The sequence below is a fragment of the Typopeltis vanoorti genome, chromosome 20 (genome assembly GCF_054136105.1).
Source record: "Typopeltis vanoorti isolate ZY-2024b chromosome 20, IOZ_Tvanoo_1.0, whole genome shotgun sequence".
Classification (NCBI taxonomy): Eukaryota; Metazoa; Arthropoda; class Arachnida; order Uropygi; family Thelyphonidae; genus Typopeltis; species Typopeltis vanoorti.
The window spans coordinates 82,353,623-82,378,153 of record NC_143568.1 but is presented as its reverse complement, the minus strand read 5'-3'; the positions used below and the strand labels follow the sequence as shown (position 1 = coordinate 82,378,153).

Sequence of the window (24,531 nt, the reverse complement as noted above, 5' to 3'; positions counted from 1 at the left end):
GGTAGCATAGCCAAGTGAAAAAATTTCCATCAACTTATCTCTAATCCAGAGAATTTTAATAATAAAGTGTGTGCCTTTTGGCACTTTTGCCAAAAGGCGCACACTTTATTATTAAAATGGCACATATTTGGTATAGGTAAATATGACTACTTCATTCCTTCCACTAGTATCACCACTGGCTTCCACTGATGAGACCTCAATAAAGGTCAAAACCGGTCTGGGTAGTGGCCCTTTCCTTAATGCACAGCATTATACATGTCCGCAAGGAGATGTGCTTTGCATTTTGGGAGATACTAATGCAAGTGATGAGAACTTATCCACCTTTACCACGAGTTGCTCCAGTCCTGAAAATACTTCAGGCGAAAACTTTGTTTGCTTACACAAAGGATAAAGGATTAAACCAAATATACAATTGATTACTTGTTTAAATTTATGAATAAACAACATCCTTTTGGGATATTGCAGAAGTGTGGGAGAAGGGCATATATATATATATATGCAACTGCAGAGTATGTCCTTTCACAGAATCCATTAAATTAGATGAAGATTTAAAATAGTTTTTCTAGAGGAATGCTCACTTACAGCTATATTATGATGGGTAAAATGTGCTTCCTGTTGATTACTTAATCAGAATATTTACAGGTAACCCTTGTATAACGCGGATGTTAGGTTCCATAGAAATGCTGCATTGTATAAATCGCGTTATGCAAAACTCAGATCACATAGAAAAAGTAGTTAGGTTCCGAATTTTTTTTTTTTTTTTTTTAAATTATATAAACAACAATGACATATCTGACAAAAAATGTTTTTATTTAATTCAGGTAATTCATTTAAGTTAAGAAAACAAACTATGAAACAAATACATAGAATAAACTTATAGAAATTACAAATTGCACATAATGCATAAATGCTTTAGGCAAAATAAAATAAAGTGCATATTTCAATCGTCATCACTGTCTTCAAATCTAACATTTTGTCAATGTTCTTTATTTACAAGTGTCCGGACGTCATCATCTCTTGAATATCATTTGTATAATTTTCATTGCATAGTTCGGCTGGTTTAGTTATCAAGAAGTCAGTAATAAGACCTTGCTTACCACTATGCTGCAATTTTTTTATTAAGTTCATAATATGGAGCTAAACAAACATCCACTTGTCTCACGAATTTTCCAGAGCAGATAATGATCCATTCAGGGATCATTATCCGTAAAATAACTTCCTAACTTTCTTGCCAAGTCTAATCCTTCTGCTAATTTCTTTAAACTGAATTCTTTAACGATTCATCACAATTAGAATCTTCAGTAGAACTTTCCCACCATTTGGTTCGACGTCATCTATTAATTGTACCTCCTCATTTAAATCTGTTTCCCCATCAATTAATTCACTAATTTCCTTTTCAACCATATTGCAAAAGCCCTTAAGTGGCCATTACTATAAGAATGCATTGCATATTAATTATGTATGTAACTCACCAGAAAATAAAGCTCAGCTTGAGATCACTTATGATTTTTAATGTGCTTTCCTGGCAGAAAACGAAGACAATTTCAACAATAAACACTTTATATGGTAAACAATTAATGTAAATGCGTGCTAAAGGGTATTTCCTGTAATATAAATTCGCTACTTATAACTACATGCGAGATACAGGCTGACGCAAATTTAACGAAGATAAAATTTGATTTTTAAGTAGCACAGTGAAAAATATATGAAAAGATAAAAGGTTACTACAATTTGTAGACCGTGTTATACGAGGGTTACCTGTATCTTGTAGCAGCATATTAGCTAAACTCCTTTTTAAGATACTTTAAATTAAAATATAACAAAAATATTAAAAATACTGAAATGTTTAATTCATTTCACACAGATCAGCAGTTGTGCTTCATCTTAAGTTGCACTTAAAAAAAACAGTTCTTTCCCATTGATGCTAGAAGAAAACATCAATCCTACTTATTTACTTTATGCACCCTCCCCAGCTTTCATGGGACTGTCAGAAATTTTTCTGAATAATGGATTTAGAGAGCTGGCCTTGTTACTGTACAGTAACAAATTACTGGTTTAAAATGGTGACTGAGCTCGATTATGAAGGTCTAATATTTATGAATATTTAATTTAAAAAATTCTAATATTATACAATTATTTAATGGACGAAATAGTTTACAGTTGAAATGCAATAATTTAGATTACAGTCCTATGAAAGCTATGAGCTCATACCAATAATTTTATTTTGTATTTTAATAAGTTAGAAATGCAATAATTGAAACAGGACAACATAATTGCAATAAAACAAAACAAGTAACAAATTTAACACAATCTTATTAACTTTTTACACTGAAAGAAAGCACTGAGATATTATGACAAATGCTTCTACTCAATCCAGATTCCAGAATAGTAAAAATGACACACCACATTACCCCATCAAAGCAGCTTTCCTATCAAATTTAGGCAGTATGTTTGTAACATGTAGCTAAATAAGATTTTTGGTATAATCTATACTTTTGTCTGTTTCTCTTCAGACACAAAATATTTAAAACATATTACAGAAGCAATCTTTTTTGTTAAATGTTAGGAACAGTAAGCTATTAAAAGATAGCCTTCTACCGATCTTTATAATGCAAATATTAATGATTGCAATTATATTCTTGTTTCCATCCATATTATTACTTCAGTACAAAAGAAAAACTAATTATGCACGAAATATTTTCATAAGTTAGTTACTTGTAGCAAAATGACTTTTCATTGTTACTTGTATCCCACAATATATAGCATAGCATACTTTCCTCAAAAGTTGTATATTGACAGCATTATGGTTTAACTCGCTTCCCAGACTGGCCTGACTTTTACTGAAGCCTCATGAACGAGAAAAAGTGAAAGCTATCTTGACACCAGAAGCATATTTCTCACATACAATTAGAAAAGTGGTGTATTATTATATTTATAAGTTTTTCACTGAGTCAGAAAATTAATTATAGTTGCCAAGAAATTATATTGTGAAGAGCAACTTAATGGAAAGCTAACTAATTCATGTAAAAGTAGCAAGAACCAAGATACTTCGTACACCAATATTTCTTAGCATAAACTTGTATAAATATGGATCGAAACAATATAATAGTTTTGTTCTGGATTTGAAAGTATAACTACATCAAGTCTGTAGAATAAAACAAGATGCAGAAGTTTTTAAAATTTTTGTGAACAGTCACACTATCAAACTGTCTATTAATGATAATTAGTATTTAATGCAATTCAAAAGCAAACAACGTTTTGAATGTTAATGTGAAAAATATCAGAATACTTTAGATCACTTTTTTTTTGGGGGGGGGGGGAGGTGGTACCCATTAAAAGCTGTAAATCTATATAACATCAGTACCATGGGTGGCCTAAGTTTCGTTATATATTTACATAATTGGACTAGGGGACATCCATGGAAACTGGGCAAAAGTGTGGTTAGTAAAGGTGTTAGAGCTGGGTTCTTTACTTTTAGAGTAGTGAATGAGTGGAATGCGCTCCCTGAGTCTGTAGTGGATGCTGTGACAGTGAATGAGTTTAAGGCGAGGTATGATAGATACTGTATGAATGTCAGATAGTTGTGATGAATATGATTTGGGGCCTCCTTCGATGAGTCTAATGACTCCCTGGAGTTGCCCGTAATAATAGTAGTAATAATAATAGTAATAATCTAGAAATCTTGTTCTAGAGACCAAACATAGCACTTTTCCAAACAAACATGTAGGATGGCGGTTTCACACCAGGTGATGAAATTCACTCCACATTAAACGTATTCCAAAACATTCATGCTCATAGTTGAAAAGCAGGTATATTAACCACTTAATCAACAAGGCTAGCAAAGAGCAAATCTTTTCTGAATAAGCTTATCAGTTTTAACATTTTGTGTTATCTAAGGAAGCTCTGTGTGTTGTATCAACTATCAACCGACGCAATCAATACAATAGAAACAGACTGGTGTGAAAATAAACACCTACTACTTTTGGTTATTATTATTATTTTTTTTTTTTTTTGTATCTATGATGTTCAAAAATGGTCATGTTATTTGTTGCTTCACCAGAAACAATATCACATATACTGTAGGTCCAGCACTTACTTTGATATCCTTACTGGAGAAAGAGCTATTTTCCAGGTCACTACTGTGTTTGTGGCTGATTTCAATACATTAGATGCATTTGATCATTATCACTTTGCAAAGTCATAAGAATCAAAATAGTGAAAAAAAAAACATGAAATTTTATCATTACTCAGTATCTGTAGTTCACAGCAGTTTGTACAAAGAATCTCCTGCAACATTTTGCATGACATACAATTTGTCTGATGTACCAAGATGTGATGGGGGGGGGGGGAGGAATAGCATGTGATGCATGATTTTTTATTCATTTTTTTTTTATTTTTGAATATTGTATGATATTGGTCAGGCACAATGCAGAGATGCTGTATAGATTATAACCAAAAACTTTAAATGGCTACCAGCATTCAAACTTAATTCTGAGGATATTTTGTGTGTAAGTTATTCCTATTTAACTGCCCTGTTTTGTATAAAAAATAGATTACAAGTTTAACAGCTTATATTATATATTACTCTCTCATCAAGTTTAAAACTTTGCTTTATAAACAGCTGCAAACTAAAGAAAGTAAAGTATTAGAAAGTTATGTATCAATATTTCTCTTCCTATATACAGGCAATCCTCAACTTATGAAGATCCAGATTTTTGATGTTTACTAATAAGGGAATTTATTATGACATGTGGCACTTGGTTTGCACTATGATACTTAAGATATGCGCAGCTGGTCTGGACAAAATAAACTTGGCAAACATGTGCATCATAATGATTTTAAAATCAGTTTATCTATCTATATATATATATCTATATATATATTATGATGACGGGACTTATGAAGTATTTCACTAAAAATTGTAAAAAATCTCTAAAAAGAGAGTTTCTAAATTATGCTGGTGAAGTTCCTGGCTGTAACAATAACAAACAGAACTAAAACCATGTCCATGATGAAAGATGTAGTTAATTGCTCTGAAAAAGATGAGATAGCAACAAGTATCAGTAACTTGCATGACAGTGGTGGCCATTATAAAAAAAAAACAAGTAAAAGTTAGGACAATATCAGAGCAGTGTGTAAGACTTAATGTGGCAAGAATGAATTCTGTCGAAAGAAAATGCCATCTAGAACATGCACTGCAAATGAGGAGTGACTTAGATCACAAAGCCAAAGATATTCTTTTTTTTCACCTGGATTAAAAATGCATGTGATTTTTAAACTAAAAACTTATATCATTCCAAAAATCTTAATAGGCAAATGTTAATTTCATTCCATCACTGTTTTTTTGTTTTTGTGGTTAAATATCTTTTAACCACAAGATATTTTAATATAAATATAGTACTGATTAAAATAAAAACCTAAAATATTTTTACTCTTCTGTTTAATCTGTTTTATTCTTCTAACTGGAATAACACTTGCAAAGATTCAAATACCTATCATATTTGTGAACAAAAACTCTGCCTAAATGCAAAATTACAATTTAAGTGTACTTACAAATAGCAGTTAAATACTAAGGTCTCAAAAACCTAAATTTAATTTTTAACAGTGCAGTGAAGGGTGAAAATTGCTTCGATCTGCAATGCAACTTTCTGGAACCTACCATGTCATAAATGTGAGGCCTGCCTGTGTGTGTGTGTGTGTGGATATAAATTTTTTTTCATCAAAAAATTTCAAATAAAGATATTGTTTACTAGATGCAACTTCAAAGCTGCAGGTAGATACTTCTTGACAGATATATTCCTTAATACATCCTTCAGCATCTGATCTTTTTCCATCCTGTAGAGTGAATATATATACACACATTTTTCAACAAAAATATTTAAATAAAGATATAATCGTGTTCACTAGATGCACCTTCAAAGCTGCAGGTAGATACTTCTTGATAGATATGTTCCTTAATACATCCTTCAGCATCTGATCTTTTTCCATCTTGTAGAGTGAATACAGAGTATCCAATATTTTTTGTGGCTGCTATCTGTAAAATAGAATGACAAGATTAAATAACATTCGGTATTATAAAATTTACTATGTCCATACAGAGAATGTTCAAGCAAAAAATAACCATTTCACAGAAAAATCTAAGTTCTTCCTTAAGCTTTTGAAAAAAAAAATTACATACATTCTTACCAGAAAACAGGTAAATGCTTTTTGTGTCCATTTATGATACATGCATAAAAAAAAAAAGTATTAACCAATGAAATGGCTAATAAATTTGTGAAATGCACTAGTATATTTGAGATGGATGGATGGATACTATTATTATTATTACAGGCTACTCCATGGAGTCCTTAGACTCAGCAATTAGATATCCTAAACATTATGTCAAGCACTATCCAACATTTGCACAGTATCTATCATACTTTGCTCATTCACAGTCACAGCACCCACAACAGACTCTGACAACTTATTTCACTCATTCACCACTCTCCAAGCAAAAACCTAGTTCTACCACCCTTGCTAACTACACTCTTACTCACTTTCAAGGATGGCCCTAGTTCTTCCACCACCAGACCTGTTCTGAAAAATTTTCTCTGTAATTTAATCTTGTAAAAACCCTTCAGTAATTTGGTATGTCTCAATCATATCATTCCTTTTCTGCCTGTCAACCAGTTTCTGTAACCCACAAATCAACCTATTCTCTTAAAGTTCATTCCATAGACCTGCTACCATCTTGGTCACTCACCTCTGGATCCTCTGCAAGAAACCCACATGACTAGATCTGTGTGCAATAGTCCATATGAGGTCTTATCAAGGTTCAATAAAGAGGAATAATAACCTGCTTGTCAAAATATTCTTCAGTAACCAAGTAATCTGATGAGCTGCTTTAGCCACTTTTGCTATGTGCTCTATAAACTTTTAACTCCCAAATCTCTAGCTTCATCAATTTCCTTGAGTACAGTTCCATCAAGATGATATATATAGCTGGTAATCTTTTCATCCCAAAAGACATAACCTTACATTTTGCTACAATAAACTGACATCCATTCTCCTTTGTCCAGACTGCCAATCTATCCAAATCATGCAAAATTTTAACATCACCTGTATTAACTATTGCTCTACCCAACTTTGCATCATCGGCAAACAACTGAACAGTTCCTCTCAGATCCTTTCCTATATCATTATTATACAAATTAAACGGTAGTAGCCCTGTGGCATGCTGCTAGTTACAGGCCTTCTTCTGGACTCTACTCCTGAATAAACCACTCTGATATCTCTCCATCAACCACCCTCTTATTCATCTCACTAACCCTATATCCATACCAATTATGCACCTCCACCTACCTCAGTTCCCATATAAACCTTTCCCTCTCTCTCTCGTTACTGTAATGCGTAAAAATATAATTATTTTTGTGTTCTTTAAAATTCTTATTCAAATTTTCAATACTTCTTCTCTTTACTTATTTAACTTACTTAACTTTAAGTAAATTAACAGTCATAACTTGTCATATTTTTCTCGTTGCTTGAAATAGACTATTACCTTTAATCCTTTCAGTCTATCAATTTAACCACCCCCCTCTCTCAAGGTTGTGACTATGCTACTTCGAGTGTTCGTATTTTAGCATTTAGGAATTTCCTCTGGTTGGAGCCAATTCTTTTGTCTAAACGGCTGGCTTTTTCCTCACCTTGATCTCTGAAAATTTGTTTTTTATTTACGACAGCGCCACCAGAGATCGCGTAGAGGAATTGTATATCCTTCCAATATTTGCAAGAAAAACGCCCAGCACAACACGGAAATATCTCTAAATTCCTGATCTTTCTCTAAGTCAAGCAACGTTTAAATTTACTATTCGTCAGTCATGGCTACTATTACTCTTAAGGTCACACAGGTTCTGTCTTTTTATGAGAAGTGCACTGGTCAGGCAGAATCAGGCAAGTTATTTGACAAACAAATCAATTTATTCATGCTAAATCAAAGTACCTAAAAAAGTTTACACTACACTACACATAATAAATTAATCCAACTCAAATTCACTAATCAAAATTTGACATGGAAAAAACATAAAATTCACGTGTCTGGTTCTACACTAGATTACTTAACATTTCTCACTTAAGCTCAATGACTAATCCAATTAATTATGCTTACAGATAATTCAGACACAGGAGCAGACTAGCACATACTTTATATTAATTTAACTCACACTATATATGATATTAGGCTTAACAGAACTTTCACATACTATTCCCTCTTCATTATATAACATCATCTAATTCCTTATAACTCTGCAACTACTTTACAATTATTTTCAACAAATCGGCTTTCCGTCCTTACTACTGTTCTTTATGCTAACAAACAAAAAAAAAATCAGCAATCTTTGTCATTAATTTCACATCTAGGAAAGTCCTATACAAAAGTCTTACTTGTTACTTTGTCATCCAGTTCATTACACAAGATCCTAGAGATCGTTGACACCTTCTACTTTCTGGTAAAATTCACACATGGGCACTTTTTATGACATCGATGGTACTTCACACATAGAGATCATCAAGCAATTTAGCGACGGGACTCTAGAGTAAATCGGCACTGCTATTATGAGCCTCTCATCATCATCGTCGTCGAGCTTTGGCTAGCGAGACGTAGATTGCTTTCCTTGGAACAGCAGGACACACTGGAAACTCCTCGTAGCAGGAAAGGAAAACCAGAACTGAAAAGCCTAGTCTCCGAAAGACTCGTGCCGAAAAAAGGCTTAGCACTGAAAGCCTCGCACCGAAAAGCCCCTTTTCCTTCGATTCGTCCCACTTTTATTCTGCTCTCTCAACCTTGGAACTCTCACAGATTTAATCGCCTGGATTTTCTCAAAGGGGTCTTCTCAGCCACCCGTCAGTCGCTGAGTCAAGTTGGGAAACTCCATACATCGTTAACCTTCATGAGTTGCGATTGCCTCAAGTCTTACATTTTTAATTCCATCTGAGTTATTCTTTGTCTGTACAATTTCTTATTACAATTTATTCTAACATTTTTTTCAGGTTTATTACAGAAAAATCGAGTTAAGCATTAATCAAATTACCAGTATATTAAATTAATTTTATTTCCCAAGTAAAATTGGTATAGAAGAAATTTTATTCTAAAATCCTTCTATACAAGATTTTACAAACGATATCTCCACCTGGATGATATACTCTTGCAAAGTGTTTACTTAGTAATTATACTATTTTGAGTGATTCGGTTACCTACCTACCATCAGCATTCATTAAAATCATTGTGCCCTCTTTCGGCTAAAGGTGAATTAGCCAGTCTCATACGGAGGTAAGGCTTTTTCACCCGGAAACTCAGGTTTTTTAGCACTCAGAACATGCAAACTGGCCCAGGAACACACATGGATTTACAGCATAAATACATACTTAATCCCTCATTAGAAGGGCTCAACTAGTCCTAAAGGTTGAGGAATGGCAGATGAAGAATGGGGGGGGGTAACCCATATGAATAAATGAATTGTGCCATAAACATTTTTTCTTCTACTTGCAGCATATCTTTCAATATGCTGCAAGATATGGCCTGTGCTTTGTACTGCTCATGTGCCTGCTGGTCATGTTTCTCCTTGAATTCCCTCCACAATTTTTTTTCTTCTTGCAGCTCCAGCTTAATGATGATATTCATTCATTTAACTCCCACTTGATTTATTCTCCCGAATAGATATGCAGTCTGCCATTACTTACCTCAAACACTCTTTTACGACTTCCCATGCACTATCAACAATCAGCCCCTGCAGTTTCATATGCCATGGCACTGATCCAAGCAATCTCCTAAGCTTGTCATACTTATCAGCCCCATAATTCCACATATACCTCCCTCTTCCGTGTGTAGAGGCTTAAGTGCTGTGAGGACATCATGTTGGAGGCTTAATGGATTTTTTACAACACTCAGAAAGGATTAAAACAGAATTTAATACTTCCTATATTTCATCTCAGTCACTGAGACATCTTCAGGGATTACAAAAAAAAACTAATGTAACATAAACACAAATAACAAACAATACTAAGCCCAACCACGTGGGTGACACTAAAGTCCTAACTAGGTGGAGCGCCCTCTAAGGGCGGTTGTAGGTGACCTGGAATGTAGGGTGGGACCTCTGGTGATAAGTGTTTCCCAAATCTCAGGAAGCTTAATGCAACCGTATTTATTAAGATTTGGTTGATTTCTGAGAGCTGCTGCTGATTCTATGAATAGTCTCTCTTTTTTGAATTTGCTGTGGTGTAGCATGGTGTTTTTTTTCCATGAGACCCCTATGGGTTGTATCCAAGACATGGTCAGCAAGGACTGACTGACCATAGTCGTGGTTACAGATGTATGACTTGTGTTCTTCCAGGCAGATGGTTGCTGATCTGCCTCTGTCCAAAGTACTCCAGCTTACAGGAACAGGGTACTTTATAAACTCCAGGCACCGGGAGAGGAGGGAGCTGATCTTTTGTAGAATGTATAAGGGTAGCAAGTTTGCGGTGGGGCTTAAATGCTGCGTGTAGGTTGTACTTGTTTAAAATCTTGGCTATATTTTCGGATGTGCCACAAATGTAGAGTATGATGATGGCATTTCTAAACTCTCTCTGACAAGAAGACAGTGGGAATACGGGAGGAACTGATTATTTTTTTGATACTGTGATCGCTGTAGCCATTGGAGAGGAAAGTATTGTATATGTGGTCAAGTTCAGTAGTAAGGCAGTTCCACTGGAACAATGATTGTGGGCTCTCTTGGTAAGAGTTTTAATAATGCCATATTGTTGAGCAGGGTGGTGGTGGGAGAATTTGTGAATGTATCTGCCTGTGTGTGTGGGTTTTCTATATTCAGTGAAGGAAAGTGTACCATTAGGATGGCGTGTGACTAAGGTGTCTAGGAAGGGTAAACAGCTGTTCTTTTCCCTTTCCATCGTAAACTGGATTCTTGAATGTAGGCTGTTGAGGTGACTGAGGAAGGAGTCTAATTGTCTGGGCCATGAGGCCAAATAGAGAACACATTGAATGATATAATCACGTAATCACAAGAAAGATATTTATTTAACCAAATATTTCGGTCTGGAAATAGCAGACCATCGTCGGTGGTATTACAAGAACAGTTTAAAAAATATACAAGCTAGAATACTAACAATAGATCGTTGAAATTAGAACATGCCGCGTGATGTTATATCACTAAGTATGAAACGAAATATTTTGAAGTAGAAACATGATTGAATTTGCTATTAAAAAAAAAAATTAATGGGTAATCTTGATTAGGCTTTCCCAGATTTTTGATATAGATATGCAGTCATTACGATTCAGGTTGGGATGATGGAGCAAGGCCTCCACGCTTTCCTTGAACAAACGTTCGAACCTATAACGGGATCTATGTAAGAGGCGCGTTTTGGACCAAAGGATGCTGTGGTCAGTTTCAATCCCGTGTTGAGCCAAACCAGACTTTTCAGGTTTATTGTGAAGAATGGATGATTGATGTTCTTGGATTCTTTTTTCAAGAGAACGTCCAGTCTGTCCAAAGTAAGAGAGATCACAGTTGCAAGGAATTTGATAAACTCCAGGAAGAGATAAAGTTGAGCGTTTGTCTTTAGGAGAAGGAAATTGAGAAGACAATTTGTTAATAGGAGAATACGTAGCTGTTAAATCATATTTCTTCAAAATTCTTGCGATAGGTTCTGAAATACCGGAGATATAAGGAATAGGTACTCGACGTATTGAATCTTTGTTGTTTTGTGGAGGATTATAAGATGTAAGAAGACGTTGAATACTTTTTTCAGAAAAGCCATTGAGTTTCATGTGTTGCTGGATAGTAGAAAGTTCTTTCTGTAGATAATCAAAAGTAGAACAATTAGTTTTGGCTCTTTTGATGAGACATTTTATAATTCCTGTTTTATGACATGGATGATGGGCTGATTCTTTCAGAATATAACGACCTGTGAATGTTGGTTTCCTGTATACTGTAGTTGTAAGAATATTTGAAGATGATCGGATGAGGAGAACGTCTAAAAAAGATAACTGGTTGTTTTCTTCTAATTCCATAGTAAACTTTATGCGATGATGTAAGGAATTAATACTGTTTAAAAAGGAAGATAAAGTGTTTTTACTGTGAGGCCAAATAGCAAATATGTCATCTATATATCTTACCCAAAAAGATGGTAGAGGGAAACTAGATGTGAAGAGGACTTTTTCTAAATGTTCCAAATAAAAGTTGGCTAAAGCTGGAGAAAGAGGACTTCCCATGGCTGTTCCTTCTACTTGGCTATAAAATTTGTTTTGACATATGAAATAACCAGAATGTATAACGAAATCGAATAGTTTTATAATATCTTGAGGAAAGATGTCAGCAAGTAGTTTTAAAGTTTCCTTAAGAGGTACATTGGTGTATAAAGATTCTATATCAAAACTAACCATAAGATCTGTAGGTTGTAATGAGACATCTTTTAATTTTTCTAAGAAATCTGAGGAGTTTTTTAAAAAAGAACTCGAGTTGCCAATGTAAGATTTCAGTAATTTAGCTAGATATTTGGCTATACGGTAAGTAGGAGAATCAATGCAATCTACTATTGGACGAAGAGGATAGTCAATCTTATGGATTTTTGGAAGGCCATAAAATCTAGGAGGTCTTGCAAAATGAGTTTTAAGTCTTTCAATTGTGTCTTTATCCAAACTGATGACTTCATCAAGGAGAGAATTTAATTTCTTTAGTTGTCTGTTGGTTGGATTATAATCAATTTCTTGATATGTGGAGCGATCTCGAAGCAAAAGAGAAAGTTTTCTTCTGTAATTTACTGAGTCCATAACTACTGTTGCTTTTCCCTTGTCAGCTTTAGTGATAATGAGGTGATTATTTTTTCTCAAGGACTGTAAAGATTTCATTTCAGAAGGAGATATGTTAGAAGGAGGAAGTTTAGCCTTAAGTAGAGAAGAAGCGACTTCTAGGCGAAGAGCATTAGCTTTATCGCTGGTTAGATGATTAAGATTCCTTTCAATGTTAACTAGGAAATCTAGATATGGTATTTTATTTGGAACAATAGAAAAATCATGCCCTTTTGAAAGGATGAGGGTTTCGCTTTTCGTCAAAGGACGTCCGGATATATTTACAATCCAATTATCTGGAGTTATGAATGGCTTGGATTGTTTAGACGAAAGAGCCTCATATTTACGGTTAAGATGTTGACTTAGTTTATTATAAGCACGTTGAGTAGAACGTTTAGCTACATTTAGAACTATGTGAGAAAGATGTGGATCCAAATTTGTGGATATATATAAAGCTAATGCTCTTCGCCTAGAAGTCGCTTCTTCTCTACTTAAGGCTAAACTTCCTCCTTCTAACATATCTCCTTCTGAAATGAAATCTTTACAGTCCTTGAGAAAAAATAATCACCTCATTATCACTAAAGCTGACAAGGGAAAAGCAACAGTAGTTATGGACTCAGTAAATTACAGAAGAAAACTTTCTCTTTTGCTTCGAGATCGCTCCACATATCAAGAAATTGATTATAATCCAACCAACAGACAACTAAAGAAATTAAATTCTCTCCTTGATGAAGTCATCAGTTTGGATAAAGACACAATTGAAAGACTTAAAACTCATTTTGCAAGACCTCCTAGATTTTATGGCCTTCCAAAAATCCATAAGATTGACTATCCTCTTCGTCCAATAGTAGATTGCATTGATTCTCCTACTTACCGTATAGCCAAATATCTAGCTAAATTACTGAAATCTTACATTGGCAACTCGAGTTCTTTTTTAAAAAACTCCTCAGATTTCTTAGAAAAATTAAAAGATGTCTCATTACAACCTACAGATCTTATGGTTAGTTTTGATATAGAATCTTTATACACCAATGTACCTCTTAAGGAAACTTTAAAACTACTTGCTGACATCTTTCCTCAAGATATTATAAAACTATTCGATTTCGTTATACATTCTGGTTATTTCATATGTCAAAACAAATTTTATAGCCAAGTAGAAGGAACAGCCATGGGAAGTCCTCTTTCTCCAGCTTTAGCCAACTTTTATTTGGAACATTTAGAAAAAGTCCTCTTCACATCTAGTTTCCCTCTACCATCTTTTTGGGTAAGATATATAGATGACATATTTGCTATTTGGCCTCACAGTAAAAACACTTTATCTTCCTTTTTAAACAGTATTAATTCCTTACATCATCGCATAAAGTTTACTATGGAATTAGAAGAAAACAACCAGTTATCTTTTTTAGACGTTCTCCTCATCCGATCATCTTCAAATATTCTTACAACTACAGTATACAGGAAACCAACATTCACAGGTCGTTATATTCTGAAAGAATCAGCCCATCATCCATGTCATAAAACAGGAATTATAAAATGTCTCATCAAAAGAGCCAAAACTAATTGTTCTACTTTTGATTATCTACAGAAAGAACTTTCTACTATCCAGCAACACATGAAACTCAATGGCTTTTCTGAAAAAAGTATTCAACGTCTTCTTACATCTTATAATCCTCCACAAAACAACAAAGATTCAATACGTCGAGTACCTATTCCTTATATCTCCGGTATTTCAGAACCTATCGCAAGAATTTTGAAGAAATATGATTTAACAGCTACGTATTCTCCTATTAACAAATTGTCTTCTCAATTTCCTTCTCCTAAAGACAAACGCTCAACTTTATCTCTTCCTGGAGTTTATCAAATTCCTTGCAACTGTGATCTCTCTTACTTTGGACAGACTGGACGTTCTCTTGAAAAAAGAATCCAAGAACATCAATCATCCATTCTTCACAATAAACCTGAAAAGTCTGGTTTGGCTCAACACGGGATTGAAACTGACCACAGCATCCTTTGGTCCAAAACGCGCCTCTTACATAGATCCCGTTATAGGTTCGAACGTTTGTTCAAGGAAAGCGTGGAGGCCTTGCTCCATCATCCCAACCTGAATCGTAATGACTGCATATCTATATCAAAAATCTGGGAAAGCCTAATCAAGATTACCCATTAATTTTTTTTTTTTTTTTTTTTTTTTTTTTTTAATAGCAAATTCAATCATGTTTCTACTTCAAAATATTTCGTTTCATACTTAGTGATATAACATCACGCGGCATGTTCTAATTTCAACGATCTATTGTTAGTATTCTAGCTTGTATATTTTTTAAACTGTTCTTGTAATACCACCGACGATGGTCTGCTATTTCCAGACCGAAATATTTGGTTAAATAAATATCTTTCTTGTGATTACGTGATTATATCATTCAGTCTTATGTCGCAAGTATCCTTAAAACAACAGAGAACACATTATCAACATATCTTAGCCAGATAGGTTTGAGAGGGGCTGAGTCTATGGCTCGTGTTTCAAAATCTTCCATATAAAAATTGGCAAGAGGGGGGAACCCATGGCGGTTCCCTCTATCTGTTTGTAGATTTTGTTCTTCCAAGAAAAATACCCAGAATTGATGGCAAAGGAAAAGAGATCTAAGATGTCAGAAGGAAAAACGTTTTCTAAGAGTGTTAAGGTATCAATTAAGGGGATATTGTAAACAATGAGGAGATGCCAAAGCTTACCAATATGTCTATGTTATTTAAGGTTACATTTTCTATGAGGGTTTTAAAATGGTTAGAGTTTTTTTTATATAGGATGTGGAAAGTCCAGTGGGTCAGAGTTGGCCAGTTGTTTTGATAGTTTGTAGCGAGGTGCATTAGTGGCATCTACTATAAGTCTTAGGAATTGGGTTTGTGGATTTTTGGTAAACCATATATTGGGGGGGGGGATAGGAACGGAAAGGCTTGAGTTTTTTTGTGATGTCCGGGGGCCAGGACGATACTTTTTTAAGTAAGTTTTTTAACTTGTGTTTTTGTGGGGTGTAGGTCGAGTGATCTCGGAAGATAATTCCCATTTTTCGATTGTATTCCGTGGCATTACCCTTATCTCCGCTCTGGTGATGACAATACTTTTCTCTTTCTGTAATTTCATGAGAGCAGTGCGTTGGGCGGATGATAAATTACTTTTTGGAGGCGAGGATGTTGGCAACGTCAAGCCTGATGTTCTTTGCTATCTCCGGCACTAAGCGACAGATCCTGCGTTTGATGTTAAACATTACATCAAGCACCGGCACTTCTTTCGGAGCGACAGCAAAATAGTGGACGGCATCATGGTTGAGCCTTTTGGAAGATAGGTTAACTACTGTCTGGAGCGGCTGAATTTACGGTTGCGGTTTGGCTGCGTTACCCAACTGCATTAATCTAAAGATCAACTTTCATTCCAAAAAAAAAGCCCTCCACATATATAACCGCACCAGCTTTGCACTACTGCGAGACCAAATCGCCACTACTCGTGCCACTTTTCGTGACGAATGCCACCACTGGCTCCTTACAATCAGAACTCTCTGCTGTATTTAACCCGGAACTTTGGTCTATTCTCTCTGGCATCTCAGAAGCTTCCACTTCTGAGATGCCAGAGAGAATTCTGAGACAACCTCAACAAATTCAACCGCTCCAGACAGTAGTTAACCTATCTTCCAAAAGGCTCAACGACGATGCCATCAGTGCCTTAAGTCTCAGCCACAATTTCGCGGTCGCTCCAAAAGAAGTGCCGGTGCTTGATGTAATGTTTAACATCGAATGCGGGATCTGTCACTTAGCGCCAGAGATAGCAAATAACATCAGGCTTGATGTTGCCAACATCCTCGCCCAGTCTTCAGCCTCTGCACTGCTCTCTTTAAATATAGTACAAAAATACAAAAACAGACAAATCAAATGCAAGTCCAAACCTTGCTTTCCAAAAGTTTAATGTCCTAATCAGTCTCAAAGCTTTCCAACTTCAAAAATTTTGAGTACTTTAGTGTCTACAGAAAAAAAAAACCTTAAATATGGTAAAAGGCTGTGTTGCATTCCTTGCAAAATACTGCTTTGATACAGGGTTCTTTTACTTTAGTAAGTGATAGGGGAATTATTTTCCTTAATTTGGGATATTATTGGCATGAAGTTAATATGCTGGATACAGAATATAATCAAAAGGAATTTTTGGTCAGGAGATTAAAGCTGCTCAGAAACTGCCTCTTACTACAGATTTTAGTGATTTTGGTATAAAATCATCTCATGAGGTGTTAGTTATATCCAGTAATAGATTTCATATTTTGCTTGGAGAAGAGCTCTTATTGTTGTATTGCTGTTGCGAATCACAACTTTGACTATCAGGGGCAGAATTTCAAAAACCTTCATATCCTGCTACATTTTCTGAAGTTTCTGATCCATTTATAATTATTATTATCATCCTAAGAATCTATGGAGTGCTTAAAGGTCAAAGCTATATAAGTGAGAGGAGACCTCCACATAGCCTTTAAAGGAATGCAGAGAACCGACCAGGGCTTCTGACCTAATAGGGGTTATGTATCTACCTGGATACTGAACAAATGAGGATGGGCTGGCAATTTGGGATTTAGCTGACCAAATCATATTCTTATTGGCTTAAACCAATATACAAAATGATGGTACAACATGACAAAATTTCATGCCGGCTGAGGTGTCGCCCGGTTAAACAAGGCCCCCATTGTTTTTGTCAGGGAACCAGGGCAAACAGCGAAAAGTCAGCTACTGGAACAAATCTGAAAGCACACACCAAACTCAATATCACTAGAGTTAAAGATCGGGACTATCAACATAAGAATCCTGAATGACAAAGAAATGGAGCTAGCCGAGGAATTAGATAAGTACCAGATCGACATAATAGGAGTGACTGAAACAAAAAAGACAAAAACTGGTGAGATCTTTCTGAGCAATAAATACAAAATGTTATATTCAGGCAATGACAATCAAGGAAAAGAAGGAGTAGCCATAGTATTCAACACAAAATACGAGGCTAATCTTCTTGAATGGTAGGCAGTCTCAAGTAGAATGATGTGGGCAAATATCAGAATGGGGAATTGGACAATGAGACTTATTTGTTCATATGGTCCCACAGAAGGTTCTACTAAGGTAGAAGTGGGGGAATTTTTGACGCTTTAGAGAAAGCAACTGACACAATGAAAAAGGAAAAGTTGGTCCTTGTTGGTGATCTAAATAGCAGAGTAGGAAATGATTGTCAGACATAAAAAAATTATTTTGGGAAAATTTGGAGAAAAGAGCAAAACTAATAATAATGGCAAATATCTGTTGGATTTCTGCTCAGGACATGGACTGGTTATTACTAACACCATGTTCCAACATAAAAATGTGCACAAATTCACATGGAGAGAAGAGGCTAGGAATAAGAAAAGTCTCATTGACTATGTTATTGTTGATAGTGATGTTTTCTCCCTGGTGCAAGACATCAGAGTGTACAGAGGATTTGAAATTGGAAGCAATCACTATTTAGTCTTCAGCAGGATAAAATTGAATTTCATATTGAAAAGAATAACATGTAAGAAATTTTTAAACCAAATAAAAGTTGAACAGCTCTCAGATGTGAACTGTAGACAAAAATACACAAAGATTATTGAAGAAAAAATGAAAGAGTTTGAGAACAGGAACCAAACCTTGGAGATTCAGTGGCAAGCCTTGAAGAAAACCCTGATTGATTCAGCCAGAGAGGCATGTGGTGAGGTTGTGTGCAAAGATAGAAAAATCTGAACTCCATAGTAGACACGGAAGTTAAAGAGGCAGTGAAGGAAAAGAAGAGAGCATTTCAAAAGTTACTGGCAAATAAGTCAACTTGTGCTCTTAGAGAATAGAGACAAATGTAAGAAAGCTAAACACTGTGTAAAACTAGCTAAACAAAAGTCATGGAGGACTTGGCCAAAAACATAGAAAATAAATATCAAGAAGGTTGTAAGATATTCTGAGGGTTGTTGAAGAAGCTTAGAAATGGAGGAAAGAGTGCTGTAAAAGGAGTTAGAGATGATCAAGGTGACATGAAAACGGGAGAAAAAGATATCCTCGAAGAGTGGAGTAATTACTTCGAAAAATTGCTAAATGAAACAAAAAGTGATAGCACAGTGGTAAAAAAAACTCAACAGGCATACAGTCAGGAATACATATCCATACTTGAAGTAGAAAAAGTCATTCAAAGGCTTGAAATGTGGAAAAGCAGCATGAATAGATGATATTCGACCAGAAATGCTAAAGTATGGTGGTATAGAAGTCTTACAGTGGCTGCACTGAAAGTGTTCAGAAGGGCTGGACAGAGGGATGCATTCCTGATGATTCGAGTAAAGTTCTAATAGTACCCATATAAAAAAGGGAAATAAAACTGAATGTGAGAATTACAGAGGTCTTTTCTTTACTGAGTGTTCCTGGCAAGATTTATGCCAGTATACTTGAGAAACGGTTGAGAAGAATTGTGCAAGAAAAGCTTGGTGAAGAACAAGCTGGATTCAGGACAAATAGAGGCTGTCAGGATCAGATCTTCACTTTACGACAAATAGTTGAGAAAGCATGCGAATATAACTAAGACCTGTATTTAAGTTTTGTTGATCTGGAAAAGGCATATGACAAAGTGCCAAGAGAGAAGCTATTCAATACGCTACAGATATATGGTGTCAATGGGGCATTATATCAAGCAATACTTAGTCTTTATTTGAGTAGTAAGTCAGCAGTTAGAATTGAAGTAAGTACAGGAAGATGGTTTAATGTTAAATCTGGTGTGAGACAAGGATGTACATTATCCCCTCTGTTATTTATTATCTATATGGATCACATTATGTGATATTAAACATGATATCAGAATTGGAGATGCTAATGTCTGCTCTTTGCTTTATACGGACGATGTTATACTTCTAAATAAATCCATTACAAGTTTGGAAGATTCCCTGACTAAATTGAATAACTGTTGTAATAGATATGGCATGAAGGTCAGCAATAAAAAGACAAAGACAACGAAAATAGGTAGAATCTTTGAAGGTGTCAACTGCATTGTGAGTGGAGAACCTGTGGAACAACTAAAACATTTCAGCTACTTAGACACGATTTTTAGTGAAGATGGCAAATTAAATATGGAAATAGACAACAGAATCTACAAAGCTGGTATGGTAGGAAGTCAATTGAATAAATTCACATGGAAGAGAGAAATTAGTCAGAACACTAAATTAGCTGTATACAAGACAGTGTTCAAACCAGTTTTAACTTATGGATCTGAGAGCTGGGTCAGAAGTGAAACACTTGACCAAAGAATAGAGACTGCAGATATGTGAGTCCTGAGAAAGATTAGAGGCGTGAACAGATGGCATCAGTGGCAATATATTAAAAACAAGGATATTAGGAAAGAACTAGACATTGTCAGCATCCAGGAATGCGTTAGCAGAGCTAATCTCAGGTGGTATGGTCACCTAAACAGAATGGGCGAGGAAAGATTAGCAAAACAAGTGTTCTCTGCCAGGTTGGCAGCAAAACGACCCAGAGGAAGACCAAGATATAGGTGGATTGATATGGTACAAAATGCCTTAAACGATAGAAATATAAGATCCAATAATGTTGGAGTCTTGACAAGTAACAGACTGATTTGGAGGAAAATTGTAGATAGGAAGTTAGTAATGATGTAAATTTTTCATGTAGTACTATCATATCCTGTACACCCTTTGAGGGTACATGTCAGGAATCTAATGATAATGATGACTCCATGGAGTAACAGACTCAACTAGGATGTCCTTTTTGTCATACACATACAGCTATCATAATGTGCCTTAAAAATACAAATTCTCTGCAGACACCATATTCTCAGGTAATGCATTCCAGTCATTCACAACTCTCTATGAAAAAAACTGGCATCAAACTTCCTTGATCACACCTTTCTTATACAGCTTCCAGGGATGACCTCTTGTTCTCGCTCAATCTCTCACTATATATTAAAAACCTCTTCAACGTTAATCCCATAACAACCCCTTAACAACTTGTACATTTCTATCATATCATCCCTCTTCCTCCTATCCACTAGACACTGCACAACCTTTCTTCATATTCAACATTCCAGATATCAGAAACTACCTTAGTCAATTGCCTATGGACCATTTTCAATATTTCTTCATCCACCAGTGACCAAATCTGTACACAGTAGTCCATATGTGGCCTAAGCAAAGCCTTATATAATGGAACCAGAATCTCCTTATTTCTACAAGTCAGTGTCCTCTGCATCATTGCCAAAATTCATTGTGTTTTCTTTTGGCAAATTTTGCAATGCAATATCCTCTAAATTTTAGATCATTATCCACAATCACCCTAAGATCTCATATTTCCTCTACCTCCAACAATATATCCCCACAAGAGTAAATTCTACTTCCCATCTTTGCTTTCCAAAATTTCAAACCTTATATTTTGCAACACTGAACTGGCATCCCCACTCCTGTGCCAATTCACTCAGTCTATTCAAGTCTTCTTGTAAGGCCACAGTATCTGCTCTACTCCTCTTCCTAGTTTGTCCGAACTTTGAATCATCTGTATATATCCCCATACAAATCTTTCCCCAAATCATTAGCATACAGGTTAAACAGCAACGACCCTAAAACAGACCCCCAAGTCACACCTCTAGTGACTTTCCCTTTCTGGGATATTGCTTCCCTATTCACAACTTGTTAATATCTATCAGACAGACAATTTCCAATCCAATTCACTAGCCTATTATCCATGTGCTCTAGTATGACTATCAATTTATCATGTGATAATCTATCAAAAGCTTTTGCAAATTCTAAGTGTACTGCTATGTATCTATCTCCCACATCCAATTGCTGTTATTACCTCATTGTAATAAATAATTAGATTACTAAAACATTACCTCCCTTCAACAAATCCAAGCTGTCCATCAAAGGTAATACCACTGTTGTCAACCCAATTCTGGATTCTAATTCTCACCAGTCTTTCCAACACTTTAACCATAACACCTGACACACAGATTGGCTTATAATTTGATGCTTGAATTCTGTCACCTTCTTTATGAAGCAGTATAATCTTACCTTCCTTCCACTCCTTTCGAAATTCACTGAATGTAAAACTCATTAAACAAATATGTCAAAGCAGATGTTAACTCCCTGACACATTCCTTCAAAGTAAGTGGTCATATATCAAGTCCCACAGCCTTATTAACCCCAAGTTTGCTTAATTCTCCATATGCCTCTTGCTCACTCCTCCTCTTCATCATCATCCACTGCTCTCAAACTCTCCATGATGTCACAATCATGGAGAGTTGTTCATGTATAACAAGATTATGTACAGGATTATCCCTGTATAATCCTCATCTTCAGCTTTAATTTTTTTTTAAATATATATAAACTGGCATGAACAGAGTTAAACTACAAGCAACTGAGATTTGATGTAACTCAGCCTTCTGTACATACTGTAAAACTTTTATGTCACCATATTTCAGATATTATCCACTCTGTATTTTTGACATAGATTTCTAATGGCTTTTCTGCTTTCAGTAGAATAATGAATAAAAATTAAATTAGACAAGACTGCAAAAAGTTAATGACACAAATTAAGATAAAGATACTGAAATAGATTAAAAAACTTGCACAATGTTCTCTATAGGTAACATTTTTGGCTTGGTGTTGAGGCATCTTCTCTTAAGTTACATTCAATCAAAACAAATAGTGAAATGGAATGTTTAGATTTAAGTAACAAGCCACTTGATGTATGTGACATTAATCTTCAAATGTTCTGCCTGTAATAAACTTATGTAACTTTTTAGTTATCAATTTCAATTTTTTTATGATAATTCTATTTCTTAGACCACCAAGCTGTCCATCAAAGCTGTGTGCAGATTCAAGAGAAGAAGCGGGAACTAAACTGGAAAGATGGAGAAAAGTACTGGAAGAGAGAGGTATGAGACTGAACAGAAGTAAGACAGAGTATATGTGTTGCACAGTGGGTGGCAGACAGGAGACAGATCTGGAGCTGGAAGGAAATGTCATCAGGAAGGTGAGAGACTTTAGATACTTAGGTTCAACAGTGGAAGAAGATGGAGGAGCTGAGAAGGAAGTGGGATGTAGGATACAAGCGGGTTGGAGGAACTGGAGGGAGATGGCTGGAGTGTTATGCGATAAGAGGGTGCCGATCAATCTGAAAGGCAAAATCTATAGGACAGTAGTGAGGCCAGCTATGACATATGCTATAGAAACTGTGGCCCTGAGGAAAAATAACATCAGCAGGATGGAAGTAGCAGAGATGAGAATGCTTAGGTGGATGTGCGGTGTGACCAGAAAGGATCGTCTGAGAAATGACTATGTCAGGGGAACAGTGAAAGTTACGAACTTAGGAGCGAAAATACAGGAGGCAAGGTTGAGATGGTTTGGTCATGTGATGAGGAGGGAGGACAAATATGTGGGAAGAAGGGTCATGCAGATGGATGTGCAAGGAAGGCGGAAGCGTGGGCAGCCAAAGAAGAGATGGAGGGAGCTGGTAGAAGAGGACTTGAGGATGAAGAACTTAAATGTTGTTACAGCCCAAGACAGGAAGGTGTGGAGGAGACTCATTATAAACAGTGACCCCACTTAAGTGGGAGAAGCAGAAGAAGAAGAAGACCACCGACTTTAATTTAATAATAAAAATAGATTGGAATATACTGGCCAAAGATTTTAATAACAAATTAAGCCGACTAGTTTCACCAACTTGAGTGTTGGCTTTGTCTGGGCATACAAATATATGTATACCCAGACGAAGCCAACAGTCAAGTTGGTGAAACTAGTTGGTTTAATTTATTAAAATCTTCGGCCAATATATCCCAGTCTATTTTTATTATTGAATTCAATTTTTTTTTTTATTTTCAGTTGAGATTACTAGAGCAATGAATAAAAATGCTAAAAACAAAAATTTTGTTTGACTATTATTTATATTTCCAATATTTTAATGTTAAAAATTTATGTTAAATTGTTATGCTTAGAATGTTAATCAGCTATTAATTATTTAAGTCAAAATTTTTAATTTATATTCTTACAATAACCATTTAATTTATATGAATTCATATATCTCAAATAATTGGTGAATCCACTTATGATAATTCAGCATTATTTGTAGATACAGTGAATTATATATTTTTTCTTACCGCTGCTTCTCACAAGGTTTGCCTTAAAAAAAAAAAATGGCGTGACTCTTAAACAGACATGATTTAACTTCTTTGTGTAAGCTACTGTTCAGTATTGTGACAATGTAGTTATGAAGTGAATGTGCTATACATGTCAACTAAATATATTCTCTAGCATGTTGGTCTGTTTTAAGGAGGAAACAAAATAGCAAAGTTTCCATAAGTAAAAACTCCTGTGTCTCCTGTGTATGAGATCAGCTAATTCTCCTTCAGTTGAGCAGCCTTCTTTTCCAAACATTCTACGGGATTTGAATCCTCCACTATATGGTCTTTTCAACTAAAGAGCACATAATTCTTTTTTTGACTGCATTACTAGATTAAGGAATAGTGTATTCTCTGGAATTCTAAATTCATTACTTCGTACTACTACACTTATTTAGATTACAAAATGTCTCCACATTATTATAAGACAAAATATTACTATATATTAGAATTATCTTTGCCAGTATAATTCCACATGAAAGAACCAGATGAGACAGTATAATCTGACTAATCTACTAAGTTTGTG

The 24,531-nt window shown here is 35.3% G+C and overlaps 1 protein-coding gene across 2 annotated transcripts in view; it reads right to left on the bottom strand.

Annotated features, from left to right (window-relative positions):
- Window positions 1-24,531, bottom strand: part of LOC150095602 (cysteine protease ATG4C-like) — a 158,926-nt gene that overhangs the window by 3,100 nt on the left and 131,295 nt on the right. For both annotated transcript variants that reach the window (XM_090409877.1, XM_090409878.1), the window contains exon 9: window positions 5,914-6,034. In XM_090409877.1, the coding sequence (XP_090266003.1) occupies window positions 5,914-6,034 (121 nt within the window). The remainder of the gene's footprint in view (window positions 1-5,913; window positions 6,035-24,531) is intronic.